The following is a 14043-nucleotide window of genomic DNA, read 5'->3' as shown; positions in this document are numbered from 1 at the left end:
TCAGCATCGTAGGTGGTCCCCTGTCATTGGTCTCACGACGTCGTAGGTTGTCTCTTGTCATTTGTCTCACGATGTGGTTTTCCGTCGATGGTCTACCGGCATGGTCTTTTGCCGGTGGTCTACTTGCATAGTCTTTCACCTGTGCTATTCTAGTGTAATCTTATGTCGATGGTCTACCAGCGTGGTCTTTCGCCTATGTCTAGGCTTTCCATCCTTGGCTAGGCCTTTCTTTCTTGGTAGTTTCATGCAATTTTAGACCTCAATCTTTCTAATGATTCTTTAGGCAATTTTATCTAAGATTATTTCCTGATGCCTCTTTGATAAGTTCACGCGAGGTTGAACCTCAACTTGAAACAATGTGATGATGCCTTTCTTGGTAACTTTATGTGAGGTAGGACCTCAACTTTGTCTGACACATCTTTCGTAATTTCTTGCGAGGTAAGAATTTGGGTGGTGATGCCTCATTGGTATATCATTCTCATGCGAGGTAAGACCTCGTCATGGTGTGCCCCATTGGCATATTTCTCATACAAGGTAAGACCTCGTCGTGGTATGCCTCTTTCGCATATTTTGTCTTCATGTGAGGGAAGACCTCGTCATAGTGTGCGTCTTTGGCATATCTTTCTAATGTGAGGCAAGAGCTCGTCATGGTATGCCTCTTTGGCATATCATTCTTATGTGATGTAAGACCTTGTCATGGTATGTCTCTTTGAAATATCATTCTTATGTGAGGTAAGACCTAGTAAGACCTAGTCGTGATATGCCTCTTTGGCATTTCTTTATGCAAGGTAAGACCTCGTGGATTTTTTTTGGCAAGTATACGCGAGGTTAAACCTCAAATTGGGATGATGCCTCTTTGGCAAAATCTATGCGAGGTTGGTCCCTCGGCTTTGGATAATGTCTTTTTGAAAAATCTTACCCGATGTTGGACCTCGTCTTTTGGTGATGCATCTTCGGCATATCATATTCATGTGAGTTAAGACCTCGTCATTCATAATACCTATTTGGCATGGGTTTGATACTTTCTTAATTCATCAGTCACTGAATTTAATAATTGATATATAAATTATTTAATAAAATCAAGAAAGCATTATCTCATTAATTGATAAATCTCATGCAATCGAATTTTAGCTAATTCAAAGGGTTTAGAAATAAAATCTTTATCTGATGAAGCTAGATGATGTTCCCCGTTTCTTTAGGGTCTTTTCTTGCTCCATGTTCTCTCTAGTCTTTCTTAGACCTTTCTAAACAGACTCCGAGATATGGACTAAGGCTACTCCAAAAGATGTCGTCTCATGGTCTCTCCAGACTCGTTGCAGTAAGGGAATATAGTTGTCCTCACCTAGCCTTTATTGGCTTCTTTGGCTTGATCTCTCTAGACTCCAAGATGTTGCATCCACGACCGTTCATTCCATGGTCTCTCCCTACTCTAGAATACGGGCAGCTTCCACAAGGGAACATTCTTGCCCCCACTTTGTGTTATTAGCATTCCTTGACTTTTGTGACGTATCTATGCTCCAAGATGTTTGCATCCATGACCTTTAATCCTATTGTTTCTCCGAACTTAGGGATAGGACGTGGAGCGGCGCGTATCCTCATTGTAGTAAGAACGTTCTTATCCCCACCTATTCTCACCAGAGGCTCTATGACCTCTCTAAATTATGACCTGTGACCTGTGTCCTGCCTTCCTTGGGGATGCAGTACGGAGTTGGACCTTCATGATCGTGGAGAATGTCCATGCCCCCACCTTTTCTTTGGGTGAGGCTTCTCTCAACGGGATCTCCCATGCTCTAACCCTCATGGTTCTGGAGCAGTTCTAGGTCCTGATGCTCTAATCTCCTCGAGCTCCTCTAGCTTGCGGCACATTGCCTTGTCTGTTTCTTTTTCAAGAGAAATTATGTCTCCATGCTTCTTCTATTTCTCTTTTAAAAGAAATCTTGTCTCAATCTCTGTCTCTCTTGATGCCTTCTTTGTCTTTCCTGGCAACTTCTATGTCTCTCCTTATGACTATTCGAGAGGCGACACATTCTCCAGCCTTGTCTCTTTCTGGAGTCCCCGTCATGATGCTACAGCGTAGAGGTACACTAGATCAATACTCGTCCCATAGACAGTGCCAAATTGTCGATGCAAATTTTTGCATGACCCACACGTCAACAGTTGGGGTCTAGGTTGTGACGTAGACAGTGAATCTCCAACCTGCAAGGATGAGAACTGGCGGCCCTTCATGGCCCGGGGACACTCTGATGCTCAAGTCAATAATCTTTAAAGAGTGAATCATAGTAATTAGAGTATAGAATTCTTTTTCCATACCTTGTTCAACAGTTTGATGCTCCTTTTATAGTTGGTGTGGAGTGCGTCAGTTGGATTTTCTTATCCCAGATTCCCCATTTGATCTCGTTGTTTGAAATTTGAGTTTAACGATTCCTTTTGATTTGATTTGAGGTTTAATCCTTCTAGATTGGGATCTTCATGTAATGATGTGAGGAAGCTTCTCTATAGCTATCCTCAAGTGTGGAAACTTCTCTACAGCTCTTCTCTTGCCACGTGCTGTGCTAAACCAGTATAGGACTTTTACCCATCCACAATTGTCTAGTACTTTTAAAGAAAGCTTTATCAGAGGAGGAGATGAGGTTTTTTCTTCTTTTCGGAAGTGTCGACAGTTACCAACTGAGAAAGCTATGGCTCCACGAGTGATGGCATGTTGGACCCCTCCATCTCACGGGGAAGCATTTATCAATGTAGATGCTGGTTTTGACAATGCTTCGTAAAGGTTTGCTATTGGTTGTGTAGCGCGGGGCCATGATAGTTGCCTTATAGCAGCTGTTGCTATTGCTATTGGTGTGATACAGTACGTGGAATACGATGAGCTCTATGCTATACGCGAAGGGGTTAAACTTGCAATGGAAAGTCAGCTGGAGAAGATTACAATCTGCAGTGATTCAAAAGGAGCTATTGACAAGCTTAAGGCATAGGAAACGAGTCTCAATAAGGTGGGTAGTGTGGTTTCAGATATTCGGGCTTACGGTGAGTCGCTATTAAATCTCCAATTTATGTATTGTTTGAGAACAACTAACAAAGTGGCCCATGCCATTGGACATTTTTGCTTTATCGATTTCGACTCCATGTGTCTGTGGGTCATCTTTTGAGCCTACTTGACTCAAGGAAGTTGTAATGACAGATATTCTGTCAAATGGTGTTTAATAATAATACACACTTCCTTTTCAAAAAAATAATTTATTTTTTAGAAAATAAATCATCTTATAACAAACATTAATGGACTAAACTAACTTCACAAAATTATTTATTACAATTTATAATTAAAATTAGACAAATTTCATAAACCACACATCAACTCATTGATAACCTGGATGCTTGGATGACCTCAGTAGTACTTTAGTGGGGTTTGTTGCGATTGGTTGTTTTGCTTTGTATTGTCTTGCCTCTTTCTGGTTTTTTGTGACTGTTTGTTAGGAGGGTTGTTACTGGGTCCTTGGCCTCTATCTTGGCTTGCTTTGTTGATTGTTTTATCTTTCTTTTCTTTAATAAAATCAATCATTTGATTAAAAAAAAAATACTCATTTCACCACAATTTTGTTCATCTAAACACTAAACTGCAAATCAACTCAGTTTTTTTTTTCTTACGTTCCAAACACTTTTTGTTAACAAAACTCACATTACAAGACCACAACTTTTTACCTAACAACACCTCAACTCACCGCATCAAAATAGTATAAAGCAATCTCAAACAGGACTTATGTTTTTTCCCGGCAATAGAAAGATTAGGTTGATGGGTACTGGGCACTGCTTTCAACCTGATTTGGTGGGCCCGATCTACACCAACCTTACTTCTATAATGGGACCGATTGTATATTAAAATAAACAACTACATCCCTCCTATGCACACCTCCCGCGCCAAAATGGTGATCGGCGGCATTGAAGAGATCGAAGATATGAGCCCTAGAACGTGCGTTGTGCTCGGAGGACGGGGTTTCTTGGGGAGATCGCTTGTGCTCAGACTGTTGCGACTTGGCAACTGGATCGTCCGAGTCGCGGATTCCGCTCCCTCCCTCCAACTCGAACCCACCGAATCAAGAGACTCCCTACTCGCCGATGCTCTCGCCTCGTCTCGCGCCTCCTATCTCTGCGTCGATGTTCGCGACAAATCTCAACTCGTACAAGGTCTTCCTTTGAAGCTACGCCCCTTACGTTTTATGTTTGCACATGTTACGTATATGTGATCATACGTACATATGTGTTATTTTGATTTTTTTGTGCCTTTATTTCTGTTTGGTTGCCAAGAAAGTGTAGGAGAAGATAATCTTTATTTTCTTTTCTCGGTTTGATTTTGGAAGCTGGGGGATATAAGATGTTGTACTCTACCGAGGGACCGAGCTCAATTGAGTGGTTTGAGTCAGCATCAGTAGAAGAGTCAACTAAAAAACAAATATTGTTTAGCCTTTTATTGGTGGTTATGTTTTGTTTGTGGAGGATTATGAACACAAGAAAGATTATGCTCTGAAATTCGATGAGGTCTGTTAGTGGGTTGATTTTTGTTCCTTTCCCCCTTTTGTAAGTTAGGAATATAAAATGAATTTCTCAGGTATTGGATTTTTAGTTTCTTGCACGGTGTCTTCAGTCTATGTAATGTATTTGAGAAATTAATCGGAATTATTTATAGAGTTATGTGTCAGAGAAGGAATGCTTAGTTTTACCTGCCTTAGCCCGGTGCAAATGCTTGAACTTCAAGTCTTGAGACTTCCAAGATTTGTTTTCATTTCATTGTTTGAATCTTTACTGGGAAATAAATAAGAGAGAAAATAGTAGATATTTTAGAGGAAGGGGGAAGGATTAAAGAGGAGAAATAGTTATTGAAAATTTGAGTCATGAAGAATTGTTTTACCTCTAATAATTATTTTTTTTGGAATGGTGAAAATTATGTTTTTGAACAAGGAAGTTCAAAACACTGTAAAAGTAAATGACCTCAAGAAGATTGTTGCAATAACTAGAGCACCAGAAATTTAAATTGTTAGAGATATTGTCTATAAAAGAAATCTACATATTTTCCATCATGTCGAAAGTCTTACTGTTTTATCAAGCCAAACCATCCACATAATGGCAAAGGAAACGATTTGGATTTTTTTTCTTCTTAGAATTGGTCCGCCACAGTGAATTCCATGACATAAGCTCGGCAGAAACAACAGCATTAATGACCCAAGTGATGTCAGTCAGTTTCCCAGTAGTCATCCAGTTGTTGCTAGTCAAGGGACAATGAAGAAAAGTATGGTTTATGGACTCCGGCTCTTCTTTGCGTGTAAAACATTTTTTTTTTGTTTTATCATTCAATATTTTACGTAGATGTTACCCTTTTTTTTTTTCTTTTTGTATTTTTACGTTCAAATATTCAAAGCCAAAGCACAAGAGTCAATTGGTAATTTGTCTTTAGATTTTTAGCTTATTCTTTTTATTCAATTTTTTGTTAGGAAAAAGGAAAGAAGATTAAGATGGATTTGGTGGTAAATCAATTTATATTTGATTGTGTGCAAATGGATTATGGGTTATTCAGAGTTTTGATGCTTTATTTTAGAAGGAAACATGAATATGCGGTCTTCATTATTTTCTCTCCATTTCTTCCATTTCCTGTAAGCAATTGTATGATTGAGGAACATACCTGAAAGCTAAATTTTGAAGTGGCACAACATTCACATTTCTCCTCTGATGGTGGATTCAACACTTGAAAAAGTATGATGTTAGATTTTGAAGAAGCAATTGCCACTGGACAGAAGAAAGAGAGGAGGGAAGGGAGAAAGATTTTGAATTATGAAACTTTTAGTATTTAAGGACTGAGGAACCAGAAAAAGAAGTCAATATGGTTGTAGAAACTATCGTCCGTACTTATCTAGTGAAGAGGAGGAAATGGGTGATTTCTCAAAAAGGGAAAAAAAATTGTGTTTCCTAAAATTGTGAGGATCTCTGGTGATTGCACATAGAACTTGAACTTGGAAATGATTATAAATGTCTAAGATGGTTCCAGTATTGTCACTTCTGTCAATATTTCCCCCATTATTACTCCAGTTATAGCATCCAAGTGTGTTCATAAGGATATCTTAGGGGTCAGCCTAATCATTTGATAGAATTCTAGTTACTGAATTGAAATGATTCATTTCCTTTTTTAAATCTTTCTACAAGAAACTCAGCTATATTATCAAAATATTCGAATGCACAAGCAGTTGAGCACACAATGGTAACCAATTGTGGATACAGAATTTGATGTAAGCACATATATATGGTTGTAAGCACATAAATATTGACCTCTAGTTCATCATCACCTTTTTTTTGTAATTAGAAATTTGTAAATATTGACCTCTAGACAAACCTTTGTTAAATATGTGAATATATTTACTTGTCCATCTAATTGTCATAGAAATTTAATAATATCTGATCTGAGGGGTCCTTGTAACTGCTATATGGTCCCTCTGGTTTTCTGGAGTAAATATTTTACGTTGGTAACTATTAGGTGATTCTTTGTTCGTAGAGGGGAACTTGGGGTTTAAAACCTAATGGCAGTATGATATGTCTTTTGCAGCTATTGGAGGTTCATCTGTTGTCTTTTTTATGGAGGCCACTGGTTTACAGAGCCAGGATCTTTATTGTTCATACATGACTATTGTTCAAGGTAATCAGGACTTCATCCTAAAAAGGTAATAATGTAAAGTGAGAAGTTTATGGCACAGGAATATCTGAAGCTTTGATTTCTTGATATTTGGTTGTTTTATTCAGGTGCGAAAAATGTCATTGCTGCTTGCCACGAGTGCAGTATTAGGAAGCTAATTTACAACAGTTCTGCTGATGTAGTTGTTGACGGCTTGCTTGATATATTGAATGGAGATGAATCCTTGACATGCCATTGGAAAGTATGTAATTTTTAGGGCCTTCTAATCGTGTTTCCTGCATGGCATCTTGCAGTTCTTTGTGACTAAGCATTGTTTTCCTTGGTGATTCATACTTGTAAACAGTTTGACGACATGTTGACTGACCTAAAGGCTCAGGCAGAAGGATTGGTTCTGTTTGCTAACAATATAGATGGTCTTTTAACGTGTGCACTTCGTCCTACCAATGTCTTTGGACCTGGAGACCCACAGCTTGTGCCGTTCCTACTGGATTTGGCAAAATCTGGTTGGGCAAAGGTGTGATAAGTTTTTTTTTCCCCTCTTTGATACACAGGTTTGATAAATTTATTTGTGATTTGAATATTTTACTTTTATGTATTTTGTAAAATTTGATATTATTTTATGTAAAGGATATTTATAATGAAAATTTCAATTTGAATGAAATTCGAACCCTTATGAAGTGACAAATTTTCTATGCTAATTTGTTTTATCTCCATTACTCTTATTCTAGGAAAGGTTAATTTTGGCTTGCAGTTATGTAGTTTCACCACAACTTGGGGGTTACACGTTCAATCCATGGAAAAAAACCCTCTTTTTAATGCATATTACTTGTTACGGTTTCATACATCTATCTTTCCAGAACCCTGCCTACTCTGTGGGAGCCTTGTGCATTGTGTTATTCGTGTGGTTCCTTCTTTTATTCTAGTACATTTATGTGATTATTTCTATCTTGCTTAAAAAAATGCTTGGATAGTTTACTACTTATTTACATTTCCAATGGTGATTATCTTGGGATATCCTGCTGATTGCTGCTTATCGCCAGACATTTTTACATCACATGGTTGCACATTGCATTTTTCTATTTTTTCTCGCATATTAACACCCATTTCTTCACACATCACATATAGCCTCTTTTTATTATAGACTTATCCTTTTTTTTCTTTTTATTAAATTGTTGTTGCTATGCAAGTAACCATTTTCTCATTTCAGTTCATCATAGGAACTGGTGAAAATATTTCTGACTTCACCTATGCCGAGAATGTTTCTCATGCTCTAATCTGTGCAGCAGAAGCTCTTGATTCTCGCATGGTGTCTGTGGCTGGAAAGGTACTTCTACATTCTTAACATTCTTCGGTACAGGTTTTCTTAATTTGTGTTCTCTAACTGAATTCATTCAAAATCAATTTGTAGGCTTTCTTCATCACTAACCTTGAACCGATAAAATTTTGGGAGTTTGTATCCCTCATATTGGAAGGCTTGGGATATCAGAGGTAAAATAACTGTCTAGATTTTCTCTTGGAACGGTACTTTCATTCTAATATCTCCCTAGCATCCCATAGCAGTAGGTAAATCTGCAGTTGGCTTTTCACTTGAAATGAGAATCTTGTGGCTAGAATAGAATGGTAAATGTCACTAAGGCAATTATATTTTACAGTATGTATGAATATATATATATTTTTTTCTTTTTGTAGTTTTGATCTTGTGATATTCAAGCATGGTAATAAGCATTGTATATTGTCATGTAATGAAAACAAGTATTAGTACAACTCGTTGAGTCGTGCTGTTGGTTTTAGATGTATGAAGGCAGGTGAGTAAAGTCACTAAAGTTTAGTTTTGAAATTTTTGAAGAAATATTTTGGTGATGTTTATCTGCGTCGGTGCCCTAATTATCGATTGGATTCATTAGTTGGAGATGAATTTGCTTTCGATCACTCTTCTACAAATCAAATATGTCTTTACATTGGGTAGGTCATCTGTTTTACATTGGGTAGGTCATCTGTTTTACGTTGGATAGGTCATCTGTTTATTAACTGCCATGGTATTTCCATTTTAAGTCAGCTCAAAACAAAAAATTCAGGTTTACTAGAATTGGTAAGATCAAATTCCCCTAGTGTATTGTATGTGAATATTGAAAACAATAAGCCTTATAGACATAATTTTTTATTTTATCTCTATGATGTTACAGTTTATCGATGTATTTCAACTGATTGAATTGTTTTAGCTCATTATTTTAACGTTGTCATCACCCATTCTGTTACTTCATTAATTTCTTCGACTCCCCCAGTTCCTGTACATACATTTGTTGGGCTATTTGTTATGCCACATTAGAAGTTAAGTTGGGATAAATTATTACAATTTCCATTTTATGTATTCTTGTGTGGGATCCTGAAATACTGTATACAGAATCTGATGTTGGATTTTCTATGGTTGCAGACCATTTATAAAGCTTCCTGCCGGGATTGTCTGGTATATTTTCTTGCTCGTCAGATGGATGCATGGAAAGTTGGGCTTGAGGAGACATGATCTTTCTATGGTGAATCAATTCATTCAGTTAGCTTCTCATACCAGAACTTTCAACTGTGCTGCTGCTCAAAATTTCATTGGATACTCACCAGTTGTTACCTTGAATGTAGGCATCTTCTCATTTACTCCTGCGATGTCTTTCGCTGTGCATATTACTGTTACTTGTTTCCTGGGCACACTTTTCTTCACATCTGCATTTGCACATGCATAGCCTCATGCAAATTTTCTCGTCTTTGATAACTGTATCACCACGTTCTATGTCTATAGTTTGTGGGCATTTGTTGTCCCATATATTCTTTTGGCTATAGCTCCTGGTCTTAATTTCCCTAGGTATAGTTCCAGGCAATTGAGTTTGTATAATTCGTTAATTTTCCCAAAAGCATCAAAGGCGTAAAAATATTTTTATCAAATCTGTGGGAGATTTTTCCTAATTGTTCTGTTGCCCTCTTTAGCACACCAGCAAATCTACTGCTCACCATATAGTGTTCTCATCAACTAATCTAATTAAATGATTTTCATAGTATTTTTTCTTCCTCGAATTCCTGAATTTTTTCTGACCCTTCAAAAGCTGCTTTGGATAGTGGTAGAGATGATTATGCCCCGGCTTTGGGCTTAAACTCTGAAGTGATATTGTCCAACATGAGGCTGGGCTCATTCAAAGTATGGGAAATCTCAATCTAAGCTAGGCCCACAATCCTCTCTTGTAGTGGGCAGCTAGAGTTGGCACTCTTGACCATACTCAACTTCTTGGCACGGGACATCTCAGTGGATGTTGTTTGTGAATGCTACGTCCTTCAGGACCTTACTCCTTTAGGGCATTCATAATTTCTTGTAGAATTTCATATTCCCATGATTCAGAAACTTGATTTTAAGATGTGAAATGTTTGTATCCTGACTCTTGCACATACAGGAAGGTATAGTAGATACCGTCAAATCATTTTCTCAAATTGTCAAGAGTTCACCTCTTGCGAGATATGGTGACTTTGGTGAACAATCGAAAGTGGATAAGTTGCTGGGCAGTGGTAAAGGTTGGTAACCTTTCATTATCTTTGTGTCTGGCTCTGCATTAATGCCCATTCTATGTTGTGTGACTTAGGTCATTTTTCCACCTATTAAAACTGTGAAGATATATGCTCAAGTGGAATTGATACTTTGCTGCCCATTTTATTAATCTATGCACTTGATTCCTGTTTTTCATGATCGAGTTGCTTTCTACCCGGATTTTTGTGTTTGTCTCTGAATGTGTGAGCTATATCTTGATTCAATTAGCATTATCGGCACCCTCTTACCCAATACCTTACTGGATGATGCCTAAGTCAGGTTCCAGCCTGTAACCTCAATCATCTACTTTATGGCTAACTTTAGGATAATCTAGTGGCGCTCAGATGTAAGTTAATGATGGTATTGTAGAGGGAATAATTTTGTATTTTTTTCTCTATTGATGATGAACTCCACATCTCGGTGACAGCTATACATTTGTTATTTCAAGTCCATGCAAAGATTGTGACCATCAGACCAGCCAATTCAATGAAGTAAAGTCCACCATCAAGCATATATTGAGTCCATATTTTTGACACGTCCAAGTATCAGTGGGAGCAATTTTGTTGCAATATATTGCATGTAGATAGGCTTTGCATAATGAGGTGCTAATTATGCGATTGCGATCAAAGACTGAAAGCGAACTTTGTCACTGCAGTTGCAGATATTTTGCTATGGAGAGATGAGAAAAAAACATTTGCATATTTCCTTGCCCTGTCTATGCTCTATTACTGGTTTTTCCTTTGTGGAAAAACATTTACCTCATCGGCAGCCCAGCTTCTGCTGCTACTTACAATCATCCTCTGCGCATATGGCCTGCTACCACTGAACATGTGAGTATTAATGTTGGATACTTTAAATGCTTGAATTGGATACTATTTAATTCTTTTAAATTTCTTAATTATGTTAGCTCAATTTTTTCTTCTTGATGCATCTTTTTTTGCTTTTTTGCAATTTGAGTTAAGAAATTATTTTTTTTCTCCTTTCTACATGTTGTTATAGCCAATTTTTTTAACTTTATCCCTAGCAATTACTTTTTGGTTTGAACCTTCAACATTCCTACTCAGTGTAATTGGCTTGTTAGCAAATTACAACTTAGTTTATGGTTTGCCCCACCCACCCCTACCAATAGGGGGAAAACGAAGAAGAATCTCAGCAAATAGTGTGACCTGGAAGCTCTACATTGATTAAAAGGAGTGTTTTGTCCTGATCAAAGGACCACTTGTTGTTCTTGACACTGTTGATATATTCCTATTGAAATTTTTAGATTTTGGGTCATTTATCCTTTTCAAACTAGCATCAGTGACCGAGTTTAATATTTTTTTCCAGCCTTAATAAGGTTTCTTGGTTATCATGCCTTTGCAACAGGTATGGCATTCAGTGGAAGCCTATTACGTCTTTTGAAATTTCGGCAACAGTGGTGACAGATTCAGTCAGAACCGTAACATTTTTGTGGAATAGAGGTGTCCGTCATTTGAGGTTATTGGCTCAAGGGGACGATTGGAATCACTTCTTCAAGGTACAGCTCGACATATGCACACAACATAAACATATATATATGGCTGTCCTATCTCAAAGAGCGATGTATTCTTCAGTTTATAATTTGTTAGTTTATTTTAGTTATGTGCTGGGTCCTTGTTTTTCAAGCATTTTTCTGAATTTGAGGCGATCCTTGGCCATAGTGGTAAGAGTTGCTCATAGGCGTCAAAGGTTCAAACCAGGGAAACAGTCTCTGCAATTCTGTGGTAGTGGTCTGTCCCCTCCCAGATTTGGCCTTAGTGGCGAAAACCTAGTGTACTGCATCCGAGAATTTTTCTTAATGGGGGGCAGATGCCCATGTTGGATAATCAGACAAGTGATGCATCAGTTGAAGTTCAGCTTAGTGGGTAGAAGCAAGCTTGCTCTATGCTATATTCATCCTAAGTATGCTTAGCGGAATATAAAGTGGTCGTTTTCACATACTGGGTGGTGATGAGGATTTACGAACTGGACTTTGCCCTTTGGCTATTTTCTATAATGAGAGGGAATGAAATATAACAACTATCTTATTGGTTGATTTGGAATCGACTTTCTGCGGCAATATTTTCATAGTTGCCTCTTTAATGTAAACAATCATTTGACCCATTTTTTTTCTAAATGATGTTTATCTTGTCTTGACCTCTGTTTACTTGGCCTATGTATTGACCTCCAGACCTCGAATCCCTATGACCAACTTGTTGAAAAGTTCTTTGGATGGCCTCTCTGCCCTAACTTCATTTAGTTGGTGGATTCAAGAACACTTTTTTAGAGATCAAAATGAAGTTTGCTGACGTCGATTTTTTGAAAATTTCTTCGTGCAATTTGTCTCAACTAATTCTTTATATTCATTCCAGATTGCAGGTTCTCTCTATTTGCTGAAGTTGATTATATTGCAATCCATCACTTTGTTGGTTGGCATAGGTAAACGACCATCTGATCTTCACCTCCACTTCGAATCTTATGCGTATTTTCAGTTTGGTTTCTCCATTCAGATTAACCTTATTGGACGTAAAATGCAGCATTGGTCTTTGCGTTTACCGCCTTCTTTGTCTACGAGCAATACGAACCAGAAATTGATGGATTAGCAAGGGCCCTCTTAAACATTATTATGAACTCTAGGGGATTGATGACGAGGAATCTTCCTGCTTCTGCAGGCTCTTATCAAAACATTGAATAAGAATGAAGGACTTGGTGTGACTGCGGATAGGAAATAGGAGATGTGGTCCACAAAAACTTGTTTTTGTGTACAGTTAGCTCACTACACTTGTACCAAACCACAGATATGATTTGATATCCCGGCAAATGGAAGAGATACCAGGTATGGTACTCTGTCTTCTTTCACGTTTAAGGGGGACTGACAGTAGTAGGCAATAGATATCCATGTCTGTTTACACAAACTGTAACACAGGTGAAGTTTATTTGGACATATTGTTTGAAGTTGAATCACAGAAGGCTAGCATGAGGATATAACCTCCTTTTTTATTCCTTTTCTGTTTTCAAAGGGAATTTATTTTGTAATTACAACTGTATGTTAGAAATGAACTTGGAGTGTCTAACACAGCTAGCATACTGTTTTTGGAGATTTAAGGTTACACAGTATTCCACACACACACTTGACATTTTCCACATATTGAATGAAAGCATTATGCGATTTCCCCACTAACATATGTATTGACTCCTTTCAACTGGTTAGATAAGGCTTTAGCAATGATTTTGTACACACTGCCAATCAAACTAATTCTCCCAAAACTCCTCAAACTAGCAACGCTTGCAATTCCCAGGATTGAAGTAACCGAGGATTTGTTGCAGTCCTGTACTCCGACGCAAGGTTGGCATTCTATCTCTTGCTTTCATAGAAAAATAATATTTTTTTAGAAGATGAAATTTTGATTACATTATTGTAGGCCCAAATGGAATTTTAAGAGAATTGATCCGAAAGGAGCGATTCCTATACCTGGATAACTACCACCTCTTTCAAACAAAAATGGGCTCAAACTTTCCATATAGTCGGGGCAAAGCCAGGAAATAATATTGGGGTAGGCTAATATTAAAACAATCTCCTTTTGACTCGCTCAGAAAACTTTGGTAGGGTGCTCAGCAAAACAAAGATTCAAGCTACTTACAATAGTACACATCATTGAAATGATATTATCTATGAAAATTCATCTTGATATTTGGTCTCATAAAAAAACCCAAAAACGTTAATATAAAACGTATTAAAAAAATTTTGGTAAGTAAACATGTTGAAATTAGCGTTGGGACTGGGTCGGTTTTATAGGTAATTATCGGACAACCG

General features: G+C 37.6%; 1 protein-coding gene across 1 annotated transcript; it reads left to right on the top strand.

The window, feature by feature from the left end:
- Positions 1–3784: 3784 nt before the first annotated feature.
- LOC119988085 (3beta-hydroxysteroid-dehydrogenase/decarboxylase) lies at positions 3785–13311 on the top strand. Its single transcript, XM_038832996.1, has 12 exons — positions 3785–4179; positions 6584–6673; positions 6778–6911; positions 7014–7184; positions 7878–7994; positions 8079–8158; positions 9102–9297; positions 10102–10219; positions 10888–11062; positions 11598–11748; positions 12602–12668; positions 12767–13311. The coding sequence occupies exons 1-12, from the start codon at positions 3897–3899 to the stop codon at positions 12922–12924; spliced, it is 1740 nt and encodes a 579-aa protein (XP_038688924.1). The 5' UTR covers positions 3785–3896; the 3' UTR covers positions 12925–13311.
- The last annotated feature ends 732 nt before the right edge of the window (positions 13312–14043 follow it).

This window comes from Tripterygium wilfordii, chromosome 21 (genome assembly GCF_013401445.1).
Source record: "Tripterygium wilfordii isolate XIE 37 chromosome 21, ASM1340144v1, whole genome shotgun sequence".
Lineage (NCBI taxonomy): Eukaryota > Viridiplantae > Streptophyta > Magnoliopsida > Celastrales > Celastraceae > Tripterygium > Tripterygium wilfordii.
The sequence above is the reverse complement of the archived record's forward strand: the minus strand, read 5'-3'. Positions and strand labels throughout refer to the sequence as shown.